This window comes from Formica exsecta, unplaced genomic scaffold (assembly GCF_003651465.1).
Source record: "Formica exsecta isolate Colony F162 unplaced genomic scaffold, ASM365146v1 scaffold33, whole genome shotgun sequence".
Lineage (NCBI taxonomy): Eukaryota > Metazoa > Arthropoda > Insecta > Hymenoptera > Formicidae > Formica > Formica exsecta.
Window position 1 is genome coordinate 1,092,719 of NW_021850553.1, and position 23,451 is coordinate 1,116,169.

Genomic DNA, 23,451 nt, shown 5'->3' on the forward strand with positions numbered 1-23,451 from the left:
ATTAAATAAAATTTACAATATATATATATAAAAAAGATTTGAAATTTTTTGTATGCACATATGTTACATTATTTTTTTTTTTAAATTCACATAAGTTATATCAAAAATATTAAAACTTAACATTTAAAATAAAATTTGTAGTAAAACTTGTAGCAACATAACTCTTTAATACAATGCTAAAATTTGTGTAATATATCTTTCAGATTTATACCGCGATATTCAAGTGAGATTTTCAAGGAAATCTTTCATCAACATTCCATTGAGAATGGAATTTCATAGATTTACACAATCTTATTTTAATTTCAAATTTGCGATAAAAGATGAAAATAGATATAAAATACTACATACCCGACATGTATAGGGTGCCTGTTGATATCTACATTGTCTGGCTTAAGATTGGCCGCGTTCGTACGTTGATAATTCTCTTTCGTAATCATTTCTGTTATGGTTGGCGCTAGAGAATACATATATTATCATGTTAAATTTATTTTCCGAGAACAATCTAATCCGATAAACACGGTGTTTTTCAAATCGCGTCACAGCATGTCTTAAACTATAGAATTTATATAGCTTATATTTTACTTTTTTGTGTAATCTAACAAAATAGTTATGTAATTATCACCAAAATTGTATAAATAATAGAGATTAAATAGGTTTTGTATAAAAAATTCTATCATGTATCTAAATATGAAAAAATTTCATCTATGTTTAATTTCTCTAATACAATCGTCTGTAAATTAATGCAAAAATTTTGAAAGCAAAAGAACAACGATATAAAAATGTCTTTTTTCAATAAAAATATTAAAATGCATGAAACTGCGCGCTTCCGGTATATTTACGTACCTCCGGAATGTCGATTATCTCTTTCATCGTCCGTCACGTTCACGCGCATCGAGTCATCCCCCATGGATTTCATGTCGTCAACAGTCATGTAGCGGTACTGCTGTTGGTCGCTCAGCATTGGATCTTCACCTGTGATAAATATTAGACGAATAAAATAAGCGAAGATAGCAACGAGTATGCGCGTAAATTGGCGAGAGAAGTTGTATTCTCTAGAGTATCATCGAGTTTAGATGAATGCGCGATACAACATATGTAAACGACGCAAAATATTCACTACAGAAGTATGCGTAATACACAAGTGAGAATAAGTATGTGAGCCTGCAAATAAAGAAGAAATCATTGCCAAGTCAACATTGCAATCAAGCTGAAGAAGCGAAGTTCGTATTGATGTACTGTAAGACACGCAACTTGTCCAGCTAATAATGAACGATTTAGAGTTTCCGCTAAACAAAACTATATATAATTATCGCTGAAAAGATTTAGCTCTATTGCCTTCATCTCTTAACGCTCGCGAGTAATAAGACAAAGCGTACGAAATGGGAACGTCACCGAATGGCAGATTAAATATATCCTGTGCCATATGGTCTAAATTATTTCAATAATCTTTTCGAGTGTTTTAAATTGCAGACATCACTCATTAATCCGAGAACAAAAACAAAACTGCAACGCAATTGTAACAGTTATTTCTAATCCTATGAGAGATTTTCTAAGACACACAATGTTACTTTTTCAGAGATTTAATTCTAGTAATCTTTAGCCGTTTTCATATACGATAAAAATTGTATTGTGTAAAATTTAATAGTAATCCTTCTCTTTTCTTTCTCTAATTTATAACTTTAAATATGCAATCATATCTAAAGTCAATTAAATTTTTTTTCTTATCGATTTAATTCACTTTTTAACTTTATATATCAAATATTTCTTTTAAAATTCTACGTAATATTATATTTTAAATATATAAAATTCCTTTAACATGTATTTGACACATTTAATAAAATGCTCAACAGATCTACCATTTTTTACCAATTTTATTTAAGAAAATTTTAAATATTACAGCATCGTTTATCAACAACAGGATAAACGTCGTTAAATCACGTCATACCTTATGTCAATTGGGGTCACGGTTGGATACATCCGACACCCAGGAGATGCCGACGTGTACGAACCGTATCACTTTTTTTATACGACTGAGAGCAACTTGCTTTGCGATCCAGCGTTATCAGATATTTCAAGAATGTAGGCTACAATTATCTAATAAACGGTCAGCCTACAAATTTGCCTCCCACATCTCTCTATCGTACCGTTAGCATGATCATAAATTAACTCCATAGTTTAATACTGATCGAGATTGTTTTTAGTTGGAATAAAAAGATATCTTGCATTAATTATTGCATTAATGTGACAAAAATTATTCTGATATCAATAAGATTTTTTTTATCTTAATAAATAAATATGTATAAATATTTTTCATAAATAAATAAGTTATAAATAAATTATATATTACATAAAAAACAGATTTTTCCTCAGTAATAATGTAAAATGTGCCATAATTAATACTTAATATTAAAATACATACTTAAATTCCTTAATTAATATAATTACTTTCAATCGATGTAACTATTTCATAAATTACTGTCAAGCAATTCAAATCTCATTCGATATCACTGTTTCTCAGTGGAATGTAACAGATTGGTATGTGTGTGTATGTATAATGCGAATATCTTTGGCACGTCGACGTCTGCGTTCTCGAGGATACTCTTGATCTACATTTCACGACGGTTTCGGCGCAGTTCTAGGAAGATCGAGTGCCGTTACCCCATTCTCTTATGGTTTGCCTATAGTGACGTCACGCGCTATCCGCGGAACTCGCAGTGTTGCCCGTTAATATCTAAAATTAATGTAAACATTTGCAAACGCGGACTGGCTATATGATACTCCTGCAGGAAATTGTAATGTAGAAGTGCTAATTTTAACGATGTTCAAGGACACCTTGAGTCGAAGAGTCACGGCGATTTCGCGCTCTACCCGTATCTCTTCCTCTTCTCGTACTCTAAAAGACACCGCTTCTACCTACGCGATCTCATAGACAATGACCTATATATTTTCCGCTTCAAACTACCAATTAGCGAAAAGACAAGCTATACAATAATCATGTCAAATCTCATTTAAGCGCAGTTAAAACGTTGACGCGTGCAGCGTCATGTACCAGAATAGTGCTAATCGTAATCGGAGAGAAACAGAAAGAGAGAGAGAGAGAGAGAGACTATGTTTCTTACAAACATGACGACTAATCGGATCGGCGCGTCGTCAATGAGAGATTCAATAACAAGTTCGGGGACGAAACCGGCGCGCCGGAAAAATCTTTGTCTTCAATCGCGTAACGCAAACTTTTTATACACGCGACATAATATCGTTATTTCGTGCACGCGACATCTCGATCGTATGTGTTATTAGCCTGTTTATGATCAAAATGTCGAAAATTTGTTCGTAATAATCCCTTTTGAACTAAGTAATTATCAGTGTATAACGTCTGTGTTTTGCTCATATCGCAGACAAGCAAGAATAAATAAACTTACGAAATCTTACGAAATAAGTTACATGCATCAGCCGCATGATTCATTTTAGACTTATACAAGATTTAATTTAATTAATCTTGAGTGGATCAAGACTGCCGTTTTACGAGTTAAATGTTTTGCATGACGTCATTTATATGATCAAACATAAGAAGAAAAAAGAGCGACAGAAAAATACAGAGAGAGAGAAAGAAGTGGAAAATCTTATGCAATCATCAAGTATAACATATTTACAGCTTTATTAGAATTAACGAAGCGTTTATTAACGCCTTAAAGCTATTAAAACAGATTAACGAAATATTTTCTCGCGCAATGGCGTAATGTTTATTATTGCCGAAGTTCGTTTACCAGACAGCCGACCCAGTTGCTCGTCGCAAGAGCAACAGCAATTAACCCGACTACGATACTCGGCGACTTTATCGCGGCCGTATACTTCGGTTGCGTGCGTAGGCGCTAAAAATACACCGGAAGAGAGCCGAAAGTCAGGGATCTATTGAGTCGCGGATGCTTCTCTTTTGACGTAAGATCCGGCGTCCTTGATCGGCACGCCGATGCAATATCATTGTTTACTCCCTTATGTCATTAATGGCTTGTAATAGTAGTAGTGTAGTAATATATCACCAAGTCATATTTCTCAGGCCGCTCTTGATTAATCGCGCGCGTTTTTCGCGACTGGAATACATATACGTAATCCCCGGAACCGTATCATCCGGCATCGCTCTGGATTTGCTCAGAAAGACAATGAGAGTTGAAGTATACCTGATCCCGTTGCACGATAAAAATGCGCGTCCGCGATTCGCCAACTTCGGGCGGACGACGGTCGTGTCGGACGATGCGTTTTCCGTGGATGCAACGTGCTGCACTGAGCGCGCAACGCGGCGCGGCGAAACGCATGCTATACGCGTAATAATGTTTTTATGCGAGAGTTTCTTTCTCTCTCTCTCTCTCTCTCTCTCTCTGTTTCTCTTTCTCGCGACTGGCGATATCTCGCGATATAAAATCGAATCTTCGTGGCTGCCTTGGCGCGTTCGTTGTTTACTCGCGACGCGTAATCGTACACAAATTATGCTTCCATTTGAAATATTCGAAGATGATCGAAGGTCTCTTGAATTTGCATTATCCATACAATGAGAATGAGTACAAATAAAAACCAAGTTATTATTCACGCACACAAATGTGCTATGACTTTAAGAAAATATAGACTTATACGCAGATAATGCGGCAATTAAAGTAATAAAGCGCGTCGAGTTTTAATCAGTGCCACAAGTAATTTTTACGTCGCTACAGAACAGTTTCTGTTTTTCATTAGCAAACGTAAAATTGTTTCGGACAGGCATCTCGCATCGTACAGAAATACACACGAATCCAAACAACAGTGCCATTCAGTGCTAAATGCGCGCTGAGAACGTTTCTCGAAATCAGGATTGATTCTAAGATTTGCGATGTGTGCCCTAAATTTAAGATTATTGTGTAAAATTATATAAATTTCAGCCAATAATATTTAAATATAATTTTAATTTTTCAATGCTTATAAAAAAATCGCTGCTGCAAAAAATTGATATAAATTACCGCATTATTAAAAATGATTTTTCTCAGATTTTTTCTCAGTATATTTACTCTTTTTAATTTTTGCGGGTCTTTATTACAAAAACGTGGATTCTAGAGAGTTAAAGAAAATAATTTAATACTTTTTCTGGATTAATTCGAATCACAATCTTCAATTCTTAATACGATGCAACATTCTATGGATGAGATCGATTCTTCAAATTCTTCGGAACAAGCATCTCATTCTCGCGTAAGACACGACCTCGATTTCGCTCCGATATTTGTGTACGCACCACGCCCAAGGATATCCGTCATTTACTACGACCACGATGCGCCCTCGATCTAGACAATGAGCCATAGAGCACGAGCGTTTAGCTTTCATTAACACTTACGAGCTTAAGAAAACACGGTCGCGTGGCGCTTCTGTTATCTCTTCGTAAGCACCGATTATCACGTAGTAGGACCGGAGGCGTCAGTAAATATACAATGAAGAACACGTGACAGTTTACGTGTTGCACATATGTTGCCTGTAATTGTAAGGCGAGAATTTTTTGAGATATTTCGGGAAATATCAATATGTTTTTTAGCATTCTTTTGATTATCAATTTGAAATTCACTGTTCATATTTATCACAAAATCTATATAAAATATTATGTAGTTTGTGCATTTGTATATATATTTACATTTTTGTTACGTAAGTGTAAACATTGTTAGAAAAATAACTATTTATTATTGTTTATATCAAAATAAAGAATTTTATTATTTAAAAAAACAAAACTCTTTGAGAATCTATTTGTTTGTTTTTAATAGACTGACAATTTCTTTAATACATGTTATGAGATTATGTAATAAATAATAATATAATAATAGTATAAGAGAACAATTTTTTTTCGTGAAATTGATAATTTATATCGCATCTTCAAAATGATCCTTGATGTCATTGACAGTTAAAAGTATATTCCAATAAATCGATATATTTATAAAAATAAGATACAAAAAGTATATATTCAATATAACATATATAGATATATAGATTTTGATAAAAGAAAAATTTGTATAAAAAAAATGCATCAGAAGATTAATCATAATACTTTTTGAATGGATAACATAAAACATTCTAAAGTCAATATAAGCTTGATAATGTTTAACTGTTGTAAGAATGTGTTGTATCATATGAATAAAGACTCGTGGAAAATCAGTATTTAATGTTTGTTAATATACTTAGGGCATTATAAAAACAAAGTCGCGTGATACGACTTGTTATCGCTTTGTAAATATTGCTTATCAGAAAAAGCTTAACCAGAACCATCAGATTGTAAAAAAGTTCTTTACATCACTCTTACTCATCGTGATCACGCTAATTTCAAATTTACATAAATGTCAGTGAGTTAATTCATGATTTAATATATTATATCAAATAAAAGCAATGTGAACGCTCTTGAAAGATCTTTCCGATAAATTCCTATTTGCGACTGACGACAAGTTAATTTATATCGCCTATGCATATAACAAATCAATGAAAAAAGAAAATTAAAAATAATTCCTTTCATATTTCCTTATAGAGAAATTTTATCCTGCAAAATTAAACTTTAAGTAATATTCACTGCAAAAGGAATTATCCACGATGATATCTAATCCTGTAAATCAAAGGAAATAGAGGCGTTTATTATAAGCGGTTGGAGATAAAAAAAAATAAAAAAAAATAAAATTTTCGGCATCTGCCCAGCAGTTTCTGCTCGTTCGCGCGAGTGATTAGATCGAGAGCGTCGCATCCGCGCAAACCAACTGCTGCAATGTCATAAGCGATGGTGTATAACGCAACAGATGCACGATATTTACATAATACGTCGCTGTTCCTGTTGCCACACCCGCACGAACAGCTGCGCATGAATCCTTTTTTCTTCTTTTGTCCCTTGGCCATGTTCGTTATGATATGTTTTGCTCTCTCGAAAATAGGTGTAACAACGTGCGGCAGCGCAAAATTCGCTTGGTGCTCTCTTTCCTCTGGAGGAAACGTTCCGTATCCTCGAGCGTCGTTAACGCACTGATGCACTATCGCGATGCAGCGTCTGATAGGCCGTCCGGAACTTCGTATGCAATGCGTGCACTCGATATGCAGGTGGCATATACCGAATGGAATTATTATCAGTCTTAGTTTCGGTCGATTATAGAGCGATTTGAAGAGCAATCACGTGGATTATCTTTTCTTCAGGGAACTGTTGATGTGTCTTTCAACTCGTTCCTTCGTTTCTCATCCCACGTGTAAACGGCTTATCGAATAGGCCGTGGTTCTTTACATTAAATATCGCACTGTGGCTCCCGGTTGATAGGCGGCGACTAAGCATTCACCCTATTAGATTCAATTCGTTTAATTGCATTAAGCACGCGCGCTGAATATGCTGAATACTTCCTTTATTTTCGCTCGCGCGCTCGGCAGCGGCGATCGATGTGGGGTCAGGAACAGCGACTGCTCGAGAAGATTAATACAAGTTCGACCGGCACTAGGAGAACTAGCTCGCTAGGAACGTGACCTCATTCCGTGAATCACCAATTTTATAATAGTAACTACTTTTGAGCTTTTCCTACTACTTTATTTACCGCACGACTATCCACTGGAGCTTTTCGTCGCACCAACGAAAGAACAACGAAAACACGCAAGGATATTTTATTAGATGATTTGCGTGATGAAATCGCAATAACACAGTAGATAAAATCAAGTTATAGTGTAGATGTCACGAAGATGTTTCGCTTAGGTCAAAGTTCATCCTGCAGTAGGTCTGCCGCGAGCGCGAAATAATCGAAATCGATCGAATTATTTGTTATTTGTTATGGCTGGTTTTTTTTCATTCAATAATATAATAAATTTTTTATTCGATTATAATATATATAACTGCAGATAATAAAATAAATTTCATAACTTAAGCAATTAACGATTCGACAAAGAGTTTAAATAATTCATTTGTTTTATTAAAAGAATCCTTTATAATTTGTCAAATTTATATACCACAGTGTTATTTCGCGAGCATCGCTAATTATGATCCGTTTAAAGTGCACTCGAATGAGCTAGTTTACACGAGTTTGTTTATATCTGTTTATACGAAATGCGTATACGTTTCTAATTGCACATTTTATCTTTTTTTTTTTGTTTCTCTTAATCGATGGCCGCTGCGCGCGTATAGTGTTATATAAATTTGAGATTATTTCGGTCCGGTATCGTGTATTTGGCGGCATGCCAGGGGTTGAACTAACTGCACTAATAACGTGGCACGATACGCATACTGGCTGTTGCATAACAGGTAGCCGAAGTGGAGGGCAGTATGTAATAGATACAACTATGACGACGACGACGACGACGACAAAGCGCGTTGGTCGGTTATTGGTATAATGATCGCACAGTTCATTATTATGTAAATTGCATTTACAGCGGTAGAAGCACGCCCTATTTCAACGCTGTTATAAAGTATATAAAGTTGCATCGGTGCAACGGGAACGAATCTCTCCCGTAGCATTGAATTCGTGGACCTCCTATTTTTGAGATCGTCACAAACGAAGATTACATCGACGCAACGACTCGGTGCATTCATATTTTGCAAATGTGTGTTTTCGCGTAAAAAAACTCAGGTGAAATATCTAAGAATATAGTTTATCAGATCGTGTGCGAAAAGACAGAAAGATTTGTTTCTTGAAAACAAATTATCTCTTATTTTTAAAACAAATTTGCTTTGTGTAATCTCTAAAGTTTGCTTGTAAATGTCATCTTGGTGTAAAATTATCAAATTTTTATTATTTAGATCATCTCACGTTCTATAATATCTTATTTATGGCAGCAAATGCTCCGTTAATCTTTATTTTTTTAAAGCATTTGCTTCATTTTCTTCGTGGATTCCATTTTTTGCTGAATAGAGCTATAAGTAATAAAAGAATGTTGTAGGATAATGATAATGATCATATAAGTGATACGCACGTTGCTTTTTATAAATAAGATTGTGTTGATTTCGCTGAAAATGTGGCTAAATAATAGTATATATGTAATCGTAAAGTATTCTAACGATTGCACAATATCGGAGCAAATCAGATCAAAATATCCTATTTGTTATAGAGATAAAAAATCGCCTGTGTTTAGATCTAAATTTGTTTAAGAAAAAGAAAATCTTGAACAAATGCAATAAATATAGTGCATCTAAGCACATTCTTGCATAAAGTTTAAAAGAAAAATTTTTCGAAAGCTTTACTTAAAATAATAAAATGCGATTATTATAACAATTTAAACGACGCCTTTTCCTATTAATAGAAACTTTTCAATTTTATGGATAAGATATACAATTAATAATCATAGTATGATTTGTATTTAGAATACAACTTGCTACGTCGATTGATAGAATTTAGTATACTATAATGCACTGCTATGATCAAAAATAAACAATTCTTGGAGAGGACAATAGGAAGACGAATGAAACAATAAATATGATAGAAATAGCGGGCGAGGGATGGTTATGTCTGTGCGTGTCTCTGTATGCAAATTTGATGTATGAAAATTCGAATAAATCGAAATGTACATGAAATATACATGAACGAATGGAGCATAATTCTCGCTTTTTTACGAGAGATACGGATATGTAAATTTTGCCAATGAAATAATAATGATAACGGTACTACTTTCGACGTTATATGACACCGTAATGTTACGATGGTTTAATCGTCAAAAATAACGAAGCAGCTACTGCATCTCCAGAAGAGAGAATGACAATCAGATGTGTTATCTAATGTATTACGTTGTTCGAAACAATGCTAGAGTATGTATGTATGTATATTTGCCGCAGTGGTCTTCCGCGTTAAACGCGTGATAGAGAAAGAAAAAGAGAGAAAAAGTGAGAAACAGAGTACAGACAACTTACGGGTATAGGTCATTTGGCCCTGGTAGTAAGAGGGAAGGTACACGTGTTGCGCGTGCGGAGGCTGCCCGTACACATTCATGGCTGCCGTGCCGATTTCATCACCACCTACATACATCGTATACGCCGTCGAGATAAGGTCATGGTTTCATCAGAACGCTAATTTCGCACCATATACACTGTTTTTCTAAATTTCGCTCTGTCTATCACTGGGTTGTTAATGTTTAAAAATACTTAATCGCGTAATGCTAAAACGTGCGGAATCGAGAATGAGATGCGCGTGTGATTCTAGCTTTTTAATTAAGTAAACTGGGAATATCACTAGATTACAAACCGGCATCAACTACTTCTCTGTTGATAGCTAGCGTACTACAAATATGTCTTTCTATGGATCAACTTAAGTATAGATAACTCTGAGATAAAAGTGGGGGCTTATTTAAATGTCCCTATTATTGGAAATGAACTGCCGCGCTAAAATAAATAAAGTTTAGTAAGAAATTTCTAAATCTGCGAATTATTTAGATATACTTATATTAGAAAAAATTAGTACAAATCTTTTAATTTCACATATTTAACATCTGGAGATATAAAATCTTGTTTTATTAAAATAATGTTAGTAATGCCAAATTCTCTGCTCTTGTTAGAAATAACTTTAAATTTTATATTGTTAATATATTTTATGATTACCTATTTTAATTTTGGAAAAGATCTAATATACAACAACCCAGTGAGTATCTGCTAAATGCATGCTTTTGCAAAATGAAGGTAATGCAACAATCAAGCAAATAATAGTTCCATTTAGCATTTTGATATTCATTTTGTAGCTTTAACAAAGATAAAGAACTAAAAACCTAGACCTTTAACAAATAAAACTAATTTAAGATTCGCGTTTGTTTTCATTTATTCTTGTTATTTTGTGTAGTTTAATATCGCTGTGATATATGGATCAGGAAAGGATACGAGTTCCTATCAAAAAGTTGAGTTTCACATGCTAATAGTATTTGTGTCATGCAACGCGCAACAAAAATGGTTTCTACTACTAATTTAGTATTTCTATCTAATCTTCATGTACAATATGTAAATAGAGGACGAAAATTGTATATCTATCTACCTATTAATATATATTAATATTTGTAAATACTACTTTTTTTTTATATTTTCATTTTTTCTCCATGCAATAATTTATCATCAATTTTGTTTAATCCTGACGTGCAATTGTTGTATCTACAAAAGCCTATGTCTCCATTTTGAAATCTATCCTATTTCGTCTATATATGTCGCGATAATTCGCTGCGATAACAATCTATATGCAGAAAGTATTTTGCCTTAAAGACTAAAAGAATTTATTAAATATTTTTATATATACGCGTTATATTAGCTAAAATAAAAGCATTGTTGTAATATTCAACTTTCAATTTCTCTTATATATATTATTCCTGCATTATTTTAATGCTTAATGCAAGACAAAATAGTTATTTAAAGCGATAAGCTATCAAAATACATGTTTACAAATGTTATTGCGATATCAGAAACAATTTTTTTTTTTTTTAAACGGCAATAGTAACATATGATCAAGATCACTTGTTGCATTTTTTAATGATAGCTTGTTTTTTCCAATATCGCAAATCTGTTTGTCAATAAATTAGCAGCAAATAGACATAATAAGCAGCAATAATAAAAGAATAATTAATGTTTCTACGATATCAAACATGAGTACTCACCCCCTTCGTCTTCGCTGTCACTCATAAATGTCTCCTGCATGGATTCGGGTGCTTGAACTCTGTATTTTTCTTCAATGGTAACAGTATGAGTTGTTGTAATGATAGTCTCTGTCACAACTTTTAATGTTTCAATGACGCTAATATAACCAAGCTTTTGTGCAATATCCAGAGCAGTCTGTCCATTCTGTGTAAAAAATATTTTATATTGAGTGTATGATTATAATACTCTGATAGTATTCAATGTAAAATTTTAAAACTCGATAAAATAAAACTTACGTTAGTTACAGCATTCGGTTTAGCTTTACTCTCCAATAGCAAATTAATGACAAGCGTATGTCCTTGTTGCGCTGCTTGGTGAAGAGGTGTATAGCCAGCATTGGTGCTGCTGTCAACAGCAGCACCAGATCTCAGGAGAAATCGTACCATGGCTGCTTGACCAAAATGAGATGCCACATGCAATGGCGTATATCCAGCCTAAAAAAAAATATATAATTAATCAGTGAATATATACAATTTAGTTTTGTAATACATCAATGAAAAAAGAACTTATCATATAATTTAATTTAATTTAAAATACTTTATGAATTCTTTTACTTATATAATTTAATGCATCTTATTTTTTTATCAATACGTTAAGAGCAACAGCAGTCATATTACTGCATTATAGCATGTAGGTAGATGGTATTTCAAAGTTGTGTTATCAATGAATATATAGAGAAATAGAACATACAGTCACTATTGAAGAAATTATATCATCTGTGATAATTTAATTATGTATAAAGTGCTAATAATGTAATTAAAGACACAATCATAGTCATTAATATTACTACATTCGTAATGCGTATTCGCTCGTAACGTGCATAAATTGGAGAAATTTTATCAATTATATTACCTTAGTTTTAGCATCAATCTGAGCGCCATTCTTCACGAGAATAGAGGCGACGTTCACTTTATCTTCTTGTGCGCATAAATGTAGAGGTGTAAGGCCATTCTGTAAAATATATAAATAACATACAAGGTTTTTTATAAATAAACAATAGTTAAAATTATATCGAGCTCCTCTTTTACCCACCTTTGCTTTGTGATTCGTATCTGCTTTATGTTCGATAAGAAGGGTTGACATATCAGTATGGCCTTCTTGTGCACTTAAATGTAACGGCGTAAAACCAGCCTTTGATTCTGCATTAGCTTTTGCACCATACTCTAGCAATGTGGTTGCAATGTCCATCTAACATAAATAAACAATTTGATGTGCCATTACACAATTACTAATTCATAATCCAAATTATAAATGTGTAATTGTACCTGATTTTTGCGTGCAGCGATATGCAAAGGTGTATGGCCATTTTTAGCCATAGCATGGGGAGAAGCTCCTTTATCGAGTAAAAGTAAAGCTACGTTCTGATGATCGTAATGAGATGCTACATGAAGAGGCGTTACTCCATTCTGCAATTAAAAATATATTTATTAAAGAGTTATAAAATACTATTAAACATATAAAATAATGTGTAGCGTGATATATATATATTTTTATATTAATTAAATTTTATTTTAAATGCTAAACTTAAAGAGAGAAAAGAATACATACTTTTCCCTGAGCGTCAACAGGTGCGTTCTTTTGTAATAACAGTCGAGCTACATTCATATTGCCGTATTTGGCCGCTAAATGCAAAGGAGTAAATCCTTTCTTGGTCGTTGCAGTAAGCGATGCACTATTTTCTAATAAAACGGATGCAACCTATGTGATAATAGAAAAATGTTATAAAATATATATCATTATATGTATAATATTTATAATTTTACCTCCTCTTGGCCTTCTTTAGCAGCGATATGAAGCGGAGTATATAAATCCTTCGTTGTTGCATCTACGCCCGCGCCATGCTGCAGTAGTAACATCACAATATCGACGTTACCCAAACGAGAAGCGACGTGAAGAGGTGTCTGTTCCTCCTACAAATAAATCGCGCGCGCGCGAACACACTTCTTTATATCTATACTATTAAATAATAAATTCATCTTCTCAATAACTCAAAATTATTCGTATTAGTTATTATTGTAATAAAGGTACTTACTCTTGCTCTGGCGTCGACTTGGGCGCCATTCCTAAGAAGTATCCTAATAATATCAGTTTGGTTCGCCCTGGCAGCTAAATGTAATGGCGTTTCACCTCTTACTGTCGGTATATCGGGGCTAGCTTCATGTTGTAATAAATAAATCACAATATTCATACACCCCATAAAACTCGCTACGTGTAATGGGGTTAATCCAGACTGTAAAAAAACATATATATGATATTGTTATCTTATGAATGTATTGAATAATGTGAAAAAAAAAAACTTAAAAATTGCCCACCTCAGTCGTAGCTTCGATGCTTGCTTTGTGCTTCAGGAGGAGTTCGACCACTTTTATACGATTTTTCTTACACGCGATATGAAGAGGAGTAAATCCGTTGAGCGCTCGCGCATTGGGATCGGCATTTCTATCGAGAAGTAGTTTAGCTACGCGTACGTGACCGCAGTGTGCAGCTACATGCAGAGCGGTCAAATAGTCCACCGTCACTTCGTCCACGGGTGCACGGTGATACAATAAAATTCTCGCGGCATCGACGTGATCTCCTTGAGAAGCCATGTGTAACGGGGCAAGACCGTTCTGTCAACAGAAGCCAAGTAGTATTTCGACAAATGTTGAGAAATTTCTCATTTGCGAGACATATGCATTTGATTATCGTTACCTTCGTTTTTGAACCTATGGGGGCCCCTTTCTCGATGAGAATGTCGACTACCTCATGATGGCCAGATCTGGCCGCACAGTGCAGAGGAGTTAAACCATCTCTCGTTTTTGCTTCGATGTTTGCTCCCTTGCTCATGAGGAGATTAACCATCTTAATCTTGCCCCATTTCGCTGCCACATGCATTGGTGTGATATTATGCTATAATGAAAGAGAGAATATATTGTGTTTAAAAAATATGCAAATAATTCTATTTTAAATTCTCTTGTCCTACAAAATATATACCTTTGCTGCGAAATTAACATCCGCACCTCTATCGTATAGCAAGGAAGCGATTCGGTCGTTGCCATAATGTGCGGCTATGTGAAGCGGAGTGAAACCGCTTTTCGATGTTACATCGGGATTATGGTCGTTCTATAACAAGAGGAAAATTGGAGAAATTATGCCGTAAAAACTATATATATGATTTCTACTTATTATTATAACAAATACTAGTCGCGACTGACACAGGACGTAACAATAACTTACTTGCAAAAGTAGAGCAGCCGCCTTGCAGTCGTCTTTCTTAGCGGCGATGTGTAGAGCAGGCAGTCGAACTTTACCACGAGTGTCGTTTTCTAATAGAACAGCCACTACCTTGTCGTGACCCTGTTGCATAGCTACCGCTAATGGTGTAAAACCGTCCTATAAAAAGAGAAACATGCACATATTCAAGTATCAATAAAAGAGAAATAGATATTAACAAATTATTAAATAATAATTTAGCTTTGAACATATGTATGAAACATATTAGATTTAATAAATGATAAAATATTAAAAAATTTAACAACGATAGAAAATACCAAAAATGAAATATTTGACACAAACCTCGGTGGCTAATGTTTGATTCGCACCCTTGCTGAGAAGGTACTTGACCACGGAGTCGTGGTTTTCCTGGGCAGCCATGTACAGCGGCGTGAACCCATTTTGCGATTGTGCATTAACCGAAGCATTTCGTTGCACCAACAATTGTACAACCTCTTCTTGTCCAGCTGAAAGAGGGTATCGATGTCACGCGAATAATATTCATCTCACAATATCATTTTGCGACGCGAGAGCTTGTAAGACACGTGAAATAAATGTTTATTTAAAATCACTCGCGTCCTTGTCCTATATGCATTTAATGAGTGACGAGACATGAGGCCTGCGCGAGAAGGGACAAGATGAGAAGAGGATGAGAATAATGTGCTCGCTCACCGAGAGAAGCTATGTGCAATGCCGTGTTTCCCTTTTTGGTAGCGGCGTCCACAACTGCGCCGCGATTTAAGAGTTCTCTCACGATTTCCAAGTGGCCGTCTTTAGCTGCCAGATGCAAAGCGTTTAAGCCATTCTATAATATATAAATAAATATAAATATATATAAAACGCATATTTTTCGAAATTTAGGCAGTACATTGTTATATAAAATCTAAAAAGATGATAGATTGATGGAACTTACAGCGTTAGAAGCATTGATATCTACTCCAGATTCCAAATATTCCAAGACCTTTTCGAGTTGCCCAGCTCGAGCTGCCCGCAAAAATGCAGTACTGGGATCGCTCTGAAAATAACGATAAAATATTTCATTATATATTTGAGAGCAAGATAACATCAGATGAAATTTAACCTTCATCATTCTTTCCTTCCAGATTTGTATCTTCGTTCTTTATATATCTGTATTTTTTTCTGTGCTAAATTGGCTAAATTTAAACGCATTTGACATCAGAACCACATGTATGAGGCAAATATCGGTCGAATTAATATCCGTTTAAAATATTTTTGTGCAACTAGCTCGATTCTTTTTTTCTCTCAAGTCACGTTTGATACGTGCTGCTGCTAATCGGCCATCCCGTTTCCCTTTGTATAACTAACAATTCCAAGTGGAACAGTATTCTAGCGAGAAACTTGTTTGTAAATTCCATTCTTTTCAAAATTGTATGTTTGTAGAAGAAAATTTAAAAAGGATCTAATAGTCAATTAATTTGGCAAACAGATAGGTATTATTGTGATTTCGCAAAAAGAGAAGATCTCAAATAATTATTGTAATTGATATAAATAAAACGTCCAATATTATCCTCAGCTATGTCTATTTTTGGTCCAATCGCTTTATCAATCATGTTTAATAAAATCGACATTAATTCCAGAGAGTAGGTCGTGTTGACCGGCTTATTTCAGATCACATCGTGGGTTAGTAATTAACTATAGATTTAGAGCATGGGGCGCCGTACTGTCTGTAACAAGAGGTGACGGAAATTCAGTTCTCTCTCTGTCAGTTACCCGATCTCTCTCCCTCAGTTCGACCCCTTCTCTCTCTTCCGACTGAGCGGGTATATATCCTGTGTCGTTGTAATTGGTTCTACAGGGTCGATCAACCACCGGATGTGCCTTTTAACCGTAGTTTTTTTTACTAATGTTGGTAGTTATTATTTATCACTCATTTTTCAAAATTCTTTATATATACTATATATTTACAGAACTACATTTTTTAAATTAAAATTTTATTGAAGTATCATAGACCATTGGAAATTGATTAAAGAATGTGATTTTGTCATTTATCTTCTCGCTTTTAAAGTTTAATTTGCCAGAGATCCTTTGCTTTTAATTGCTCGAAAATTATGTGGCTAAACATTTTCAATAAAGAAAAGATTAATTTTAAATTGCTCAAAAAATCTAAGTGAAAAAGAACAACCGATGGTTTTGAAATTATCCTGTATAAGTTAAGATACTATTTGACTAATCTGTACTGGATAAAAGCCAAGTGAAGCTCGAGTACGAGCCGAGTCAATGGATTTAATTAAAGCAATTGCACATTCTCTCTTCTCACGCAGAAAACAATAAATATCGAGATTGATAATCTCCAATTAATCTGTAACTTAGTAAATATCCTAGAAATATATTCGGTTGCAGAAATTATGCATTAATGTGACAAACACAAATATAATTACTAAAGTTTCATAGTTAAAGTTATAAAATGCAGAACAAGGGAATAATCCATTAACTAAAGTTTTAAAAAACAATGTCGCTTTCTATAGTTTAAATTTATATGGATTAATATTATCAAGATAATCCTTAGCTATTTAAATATTTCATATTAAAAGTATAAGATTTATTAAACAATTCAGAAAGATAGACTTATGCCGCTTTGCTTTTTACGATATTAATTTATTAAGTATAAAAATGTACAATATTTTGTTATGTTGGATGGTTTGCGATCGTTATATAAAATATTGCGTGCAGAAATGATGCAAATTGTATAGCTAATTGTAAGATGATGGAAGGTGAAACTACTATAGCGTACTTCAGTTGTGGGTGGTTTTGTCGAGAAGGAACGTTTTATCGTCATGCGCTCAAAGTACAACCTAGCGATAAATCGATAGTCAGTTCCTTGCTGCTCTTGCGCTTACATGCGACATTTTCCATTGTTTTTTGTTAATATCGAGCGTAATTTGTACATAACTAAAATAATCATCATAATTTTTCTATCATAAATACATGCTCAAAATAGCGAGATGATTATTTCCTTAAAAATAATAATCGATTATTTATAATAGACCTCAGTTTTAAAAATTTATCTTATTAATTTCCACGATCAAGCAGAAATTAGAGATGTGAATAGAGTTTGTGTCGCAGTAATCATTATCGCGTCCAATCATATCGCATACAACTTTTATATGATCGTGTTCTCTAGTTACCAAAATAAAAAATTATTCGTGTCAGCTTTATTTTTGCTGCACACAGATACAAGTGCGGATCAACTGTGTGAAAACTGACGTGTTGCACCGGTTTGTCAGTGTAATATTTTTCTAAATGGTCAACAGATACCGTATAAATAAACTTCCGCTGTATTCATAGTGCGATGTATACTTGATTCATACTGGAGAAAACATATCCGAACGAAATGTATAATACATGCTTTACCCCTTCGTATGTTTAAATGTATTGGAAAGTTTTCTGAATCAAAATTATTACGGAACGAGGAAAACGAAGAAGGAATAGTTCTCTCAAGTTTTGCGATTTGATTTTCGCGTATCATTAAATCATCCAATAAATAACATGACTGTTTAAAGCTAAACAAAAAATAAAAAAAAGAATATTAAATATATTAAGATCATTATTCGTAGTATTTAGATATTTAATATATCTCATCAACAATATTAATTATTATCTTATTATACCTTATTATTCGGTATATTATCTACTTAAGATAAAACATATTATTTATAGAATAATTCATAAAAATTTTGCGAACTATGCAAGACCGCAAATTTGTGACAACCTCATATACAATAGAGAGAAAATATATACTGTATTTAATTCATTCATTAGTATGCAGAGGCTGACGAACGTGTTCACACGGATACATGCTAGTATGTATTGCGAATGCAAGGAATTTTCTGTTTCACGTGGACTACTCCGGCAAGTCTTAAATAATTCAGTAGACCGTTAGTTCCTCATGTTGAGATATCCCTTTCCGCGTCCGCTTCCCCTCTCTTTTTCTTAGTAGTCTCTCACTTTCTTTTAAGAATTCCCACGTAGAAAAATAAGCGAGCATAGAAGAAAAAACTATAGCTATTGTATATATGTTTGTAGTAAAAATTATGGCACTTTTATTATTTCTTAAAATATTCTCAAAATATCAGTGAAATAATATTACACGCAATGAAAATATGTATTACTGCTCAAAAATAAAGCGCATAATATATGTAGTCAAGAAGATCTCAGCCTGTCAAACAAAAAATTTTTCGATTGCGCTTACTTTCTACGTAAACAACCGTAACAAAAGGGTAGATTCCATTTACAGAGCGTGTAATGCGAATCGACATACTTTTCCTTAAAAAGTATAAATTAAGTGGAAACCTGCATTCGCACAAAAACAGCGCACGTCACTCTCAGTAATTGAAAGTAGTCGATAAAGTGTACGCGAATAAAATGTCTCGTGAGCCTCTTTATTCAATAAGTTCACAATTAACTGTCAACAAGTGCAACTGTAAATAAATATCTATCGAAATTTATGGTTCAAAATTATCCTCGTGTATGCGACAAATGCACTATAGATATTTCTTCGCTATTACGGAAGGCTTCTTCGAGACGCGCAAATGCCACTTAAAGAGTTGTTGCGTGCATACTTAAAGTGCTTTAAGAAGGTCAATTGTACGTCAATTATGTAACATAACTGATAACTTTATTACGATTTATTACGATAATACATTGAAACATATAATAAAAAAATAATATATCATTTTATAATATAATATTTATTTGTAAGTCTAAAATGTGTGAATTAACTCACTGAAATGTGTTTGATTTTTCTGTGCAATTAATTACAAATATTATATAAGAAACATTTAAAATTATTTAGTTATTATGTAATTATGATAAATTTTAAAAGATAAAGAAAAGATCGTAGAATACAAGATACAAAATTCGAGGCAACTTTAATATTCTTGCTTTTATCAGCGATATAATTAAATAATAAAGTTTTTAAATACACCAGCGAACACATTTTATTTTTTTACCGCGGATGGTCTAAAGTTGCAGTTTTCCACGGATAGACTTTAGCATAAACGTTTCAACGATCTCTGCGGTTTTCTCGGTGATTCAAACTGAGGAACTCGTTCCCAGTAACTATACGCAAGTATACTCACTTCACTTGCTGTCTAGGCAGGGATGCTTTAAGGGCTTCCGGGGCCCCTTAGGGAGCGTGAAAGAAGTCGCTAAACATAGAACGCGCAGACTACGACGTCACCGAGAGAGAAACCGCGCGCTATCAACTCCCGTGGCAATTTATAACGCATGAATTTATTTCGAACGTTTAAAAAAAAAACACGCTGCATCACGATATATCGGCGCGAATTATTTATAGTCGCAATTTATAACAGATCTTCCTTTCCGTGACTGCGACATCGGGGAGATCATTAAAGTCGCATTTTCACATAAGAAAGGATCGAAATACCGAGATGGAAGTATGTTCTAAGCAAAGCGAATGTCACAATGATCCTGCACGTAAACCAACTGTAACGAGAAAAGGCGGGGAATAATTTAACAGATAACTCGAGACTTGGGTCATTAACCGAGTAATAGCACGATCGTGCACACGTAGGCCATGACAAAGTTTAGAATTTAGTGGCTGTTAACGTTATATTCTCGATTGTTGTCGATCCAAGAGTCCGTTCTCCTTTTTTTTTGCGTCATATCCTTGACGCAAAGCGACAGAGTATGTACTTCCGGCTTGTGACAATAGCTCCATGAGCTCTAGTGTTCGCCGTTTATTCACCAGAGGTACGATAAAAGCGTTCTCTTCTATACTCGTCCTTTATCAGATGCAACTTTGAGATGCGACAAGTACTACTACATCGGTTGTAATGATTGTAATGGCTATGCGGACGCCTGCAATTTCTGGCGGTGCATCGAGCTAACTATAGCCACACCATGCGCCAAACTAATGAACAGCCATAGAATGCGTTCGAACGCGGCCGCAACAGTTTCGTTCTCACAAAAGAAAAGCAGGAATTGGCACTCGCAATCATCTACGTGATAAAAGAGATTGTATATGCTCGTCAATGATAATAATTCAACTATTCATCTATTCGGAAGAAGCGCGCAAACGAATGAGCGTTGACGATTGTTATTGATGTGCGTTCTTAAGTAAATTAGATTATTAATCTAAGTAAATTAGAGATAAAAATAAGTACGGATTAATTGAAATCTATATGTAAAATAATAGCGTTTTTCAATAAATTCAATTTTCCATTAATAATTTCAAAATTGCGAATCTGTCACGGACCATAACCAGATAATAGTACAGCGGAGAGTGCAACGACCTGCTGCATGGGGATCAACGGACCTCGTGCAGGTATCACACTTTTTCCCTTTCACAAAGCATCCTTGCAACGGGCCCGACGAGCGCCACAAAAGCGTGCGGTTAAAAAACCGTGACTATACATTTAAGCTATCAGCATATAAATAATAGTAGATCATTAACTTTATAGAAGATAGCCTTTCAATGAAGAATTGCAAAAAAAAATATAACAAAAATAAATGATTTCGAGAAATTTAATTCTTAAATTTATGGTTATAGCAATTTCATGGAGAAAAGATAAGATGCTTTACGAAAAATTATTGCTTGTATAAACTTTTGATAAAACCGTGTTTTAATAAAATTTACTAATATTAAGATTCATGAATATATTTAAGCACAACAAAATTCATATACAAATATTCGATATATAAATGTAATTACTTTATCGAAACAAATGTTTTGTTGCGAGTAGTAACTTTTAATAATAATTTCTATTTAAAGAACGACCAAGTCCTATCTTGTAAAAAATTGCTTACGTAATTAACGATAGTTGTTGAAGGTCTGTTCTCATCAAAACGTAGTCAAAGGTATGTAGGCAATAACGACGATATTACTCGTGCAAAGGACAGCAATTAAAGTCATGACAATGATAAAACGAGGCCGAGTTCATTGACTGACTAAAGATGCTGGCTCGAGCTTGATAGAGAAAGGATAATAAAAAGCAAAAGAAAGGAAGCGGTCCATGGAGGAGAGCAAAGGAAGATGAGAAGAGAAAGAACACGGAGTCAAGTTTTCTCGAAGTATAACCGAGCGAATTACGTGTTTGCATTTTCCGATCAATGAAGTAATACGACGGAGAAACGTCAGCTCGGTTAATAATGCCGTAATGGAAAACGCCAGACAATATTCAGATAGAGAACAAGAATATTATGTCCTTAGATTACGTAGGCCGGAATAAATTTATACCTGACGTATGCTGTCTACTTTCAGAATGCTTCTGTTCGCGTAATTGAAATTCCTACATGACGTTTTAATGCATCGCGTAAAGTAGAATAAATGTAAGATTTTTTAGAGCTGTGAATTAATTCTAAAAAAATCCTAATCTTAAATTTAAAAGAAAATCATATCACAATATATCATGTAGACATCTCTATTAATTTATTGTAAATCTTTATTCGCATATTTCTTTCTAAAGAATAAAGTTTTCTAAAATATATATGTATATTTCGTTCGCCGCGTTTAATAATCAAGAAAACTTTAGTTCTGGAATGCGTTAGAATTTAATAGTCACGCGAAGAAAATTGTTTCTCAACTTCTGCAAAAAGTTAAAATTAATAGCGCAAAAGAAATTTCAGAATAAATTGCCAGTATACAATAAAAAAGGGATTCAACATGTACATATTAAATATCAAATTATAATATATTTCACTCACTATGTTCGCATACCAGTGGTGGTAGGAAATCTATTGAATGATACTATTATTCACGCGGTAATAAACAAATGGAAAATAAATTTCATTTTATTAATGATCTTGCTCTATTATATCATCGCTCGCGGACATACTTCAGAAATCTAGATGTCAGACATGGAACTGGTGCAAGTGATTGCTATGACTGAGTAGTCAGGCAATTAGTGTTTGCGATAATAATGACGGAGTAGAACGTTATAATAATCTCAGCTATATGGAGTATAGACTTAACTGGCTGTGTACTTTGTATTAAAAGTAGCGATTTCATCAGATCAGTCAGCTATTATACTTTATAAATCGACGTGCAAAATTGGTGATTGATAGTCGTATTATGTTATTTCAAATGCATTAGACGCTATAATTTAACCATTAGCTCTGTTAAAGCGAAATATCAAAAAATACACTATTTACATCACATCCATGATTAGTTTTTTTTTTATATTAAATTTATTAAAATTTGCAATTATTTTATAAAATCCAAAGTTACAAATCTAGAATCCGCAATTGAAATTAATTAAAACACAGATTATATTAAAAAAACACACACAAGTTTTTTCGACGTAATAGTTTGAAAATTTACTGCGTTTACTACCGTAAGATCACGACAGAAACATTTATTATATAGACGTGTTAGCAATTGCTGAGGATTAGTTACAATCATAAGAGTATAATGAGTACGCCTTCTCTCCAAAGACTCGGGATATAATAGGGATATCCCCCAAGCAACGCTCTGGATATTAATGTCTTGACTTATCAACACCAATGATTAATGACAATTTGCGTCGGTCACTGACCAAAAGAGAGAATTAGAAGATCGTGACCAGAAGAAACATGGTCTTCGTGAAGTCTCATCTTCTATCCGT

The 23,451-nt window shown here is 33.9% G+C and overlaps 1 protein-coding gene across 1 annotated transcript in view; it reads right to left on the minus strand.

Annotated features, from left to right (window-relative positions):
* Positions 1-23,451, minus strand: part of LOC115238234 (ankyrin-2-like) — a 75,520-nt gene that overhangs the window by 35,295 nt on the left and 16,774 nt on the right. The window contains 18 exon segments of the mRNA XM_029811864.1: positions 349-454; positions 844-972; positions 9,857-9,961; positions 11,575-11,758; positions 11,851-12,048; positions 12,467-12,565; positions 12,647-12,802; positions 12,880-13,020; positions 13,163-13,312; positions 13,378-13,524; positions 13,647-13,844; positions 13,927-14,223; positions 14,306-14,503; positions 14,588-14,716; positions 14,831-14,986; positions 15,170-15,333; positions 15,539-15,671; positions 15,780-15,881. Coding sequence (XP_029667724.1) covers positions 349-454; positions 844-972; positions 9,857-9,961; positions 11,575-11,758; positions 11,851-12,048; positions 12,467-12,565; positions 12,647-12,802; positions 12,880-13,020; positions 13,163-13,312; positions 13,378-13,524; positions 13,647-13,844; positions 13,927-14,223; positions 14,306-14,503; positions 14,588-14,716; positions 14,831-14,986; positions 15,170-15,333; positions 15,539-15,671; positions 15,780-15,881 — 2,792 coding nt within the window.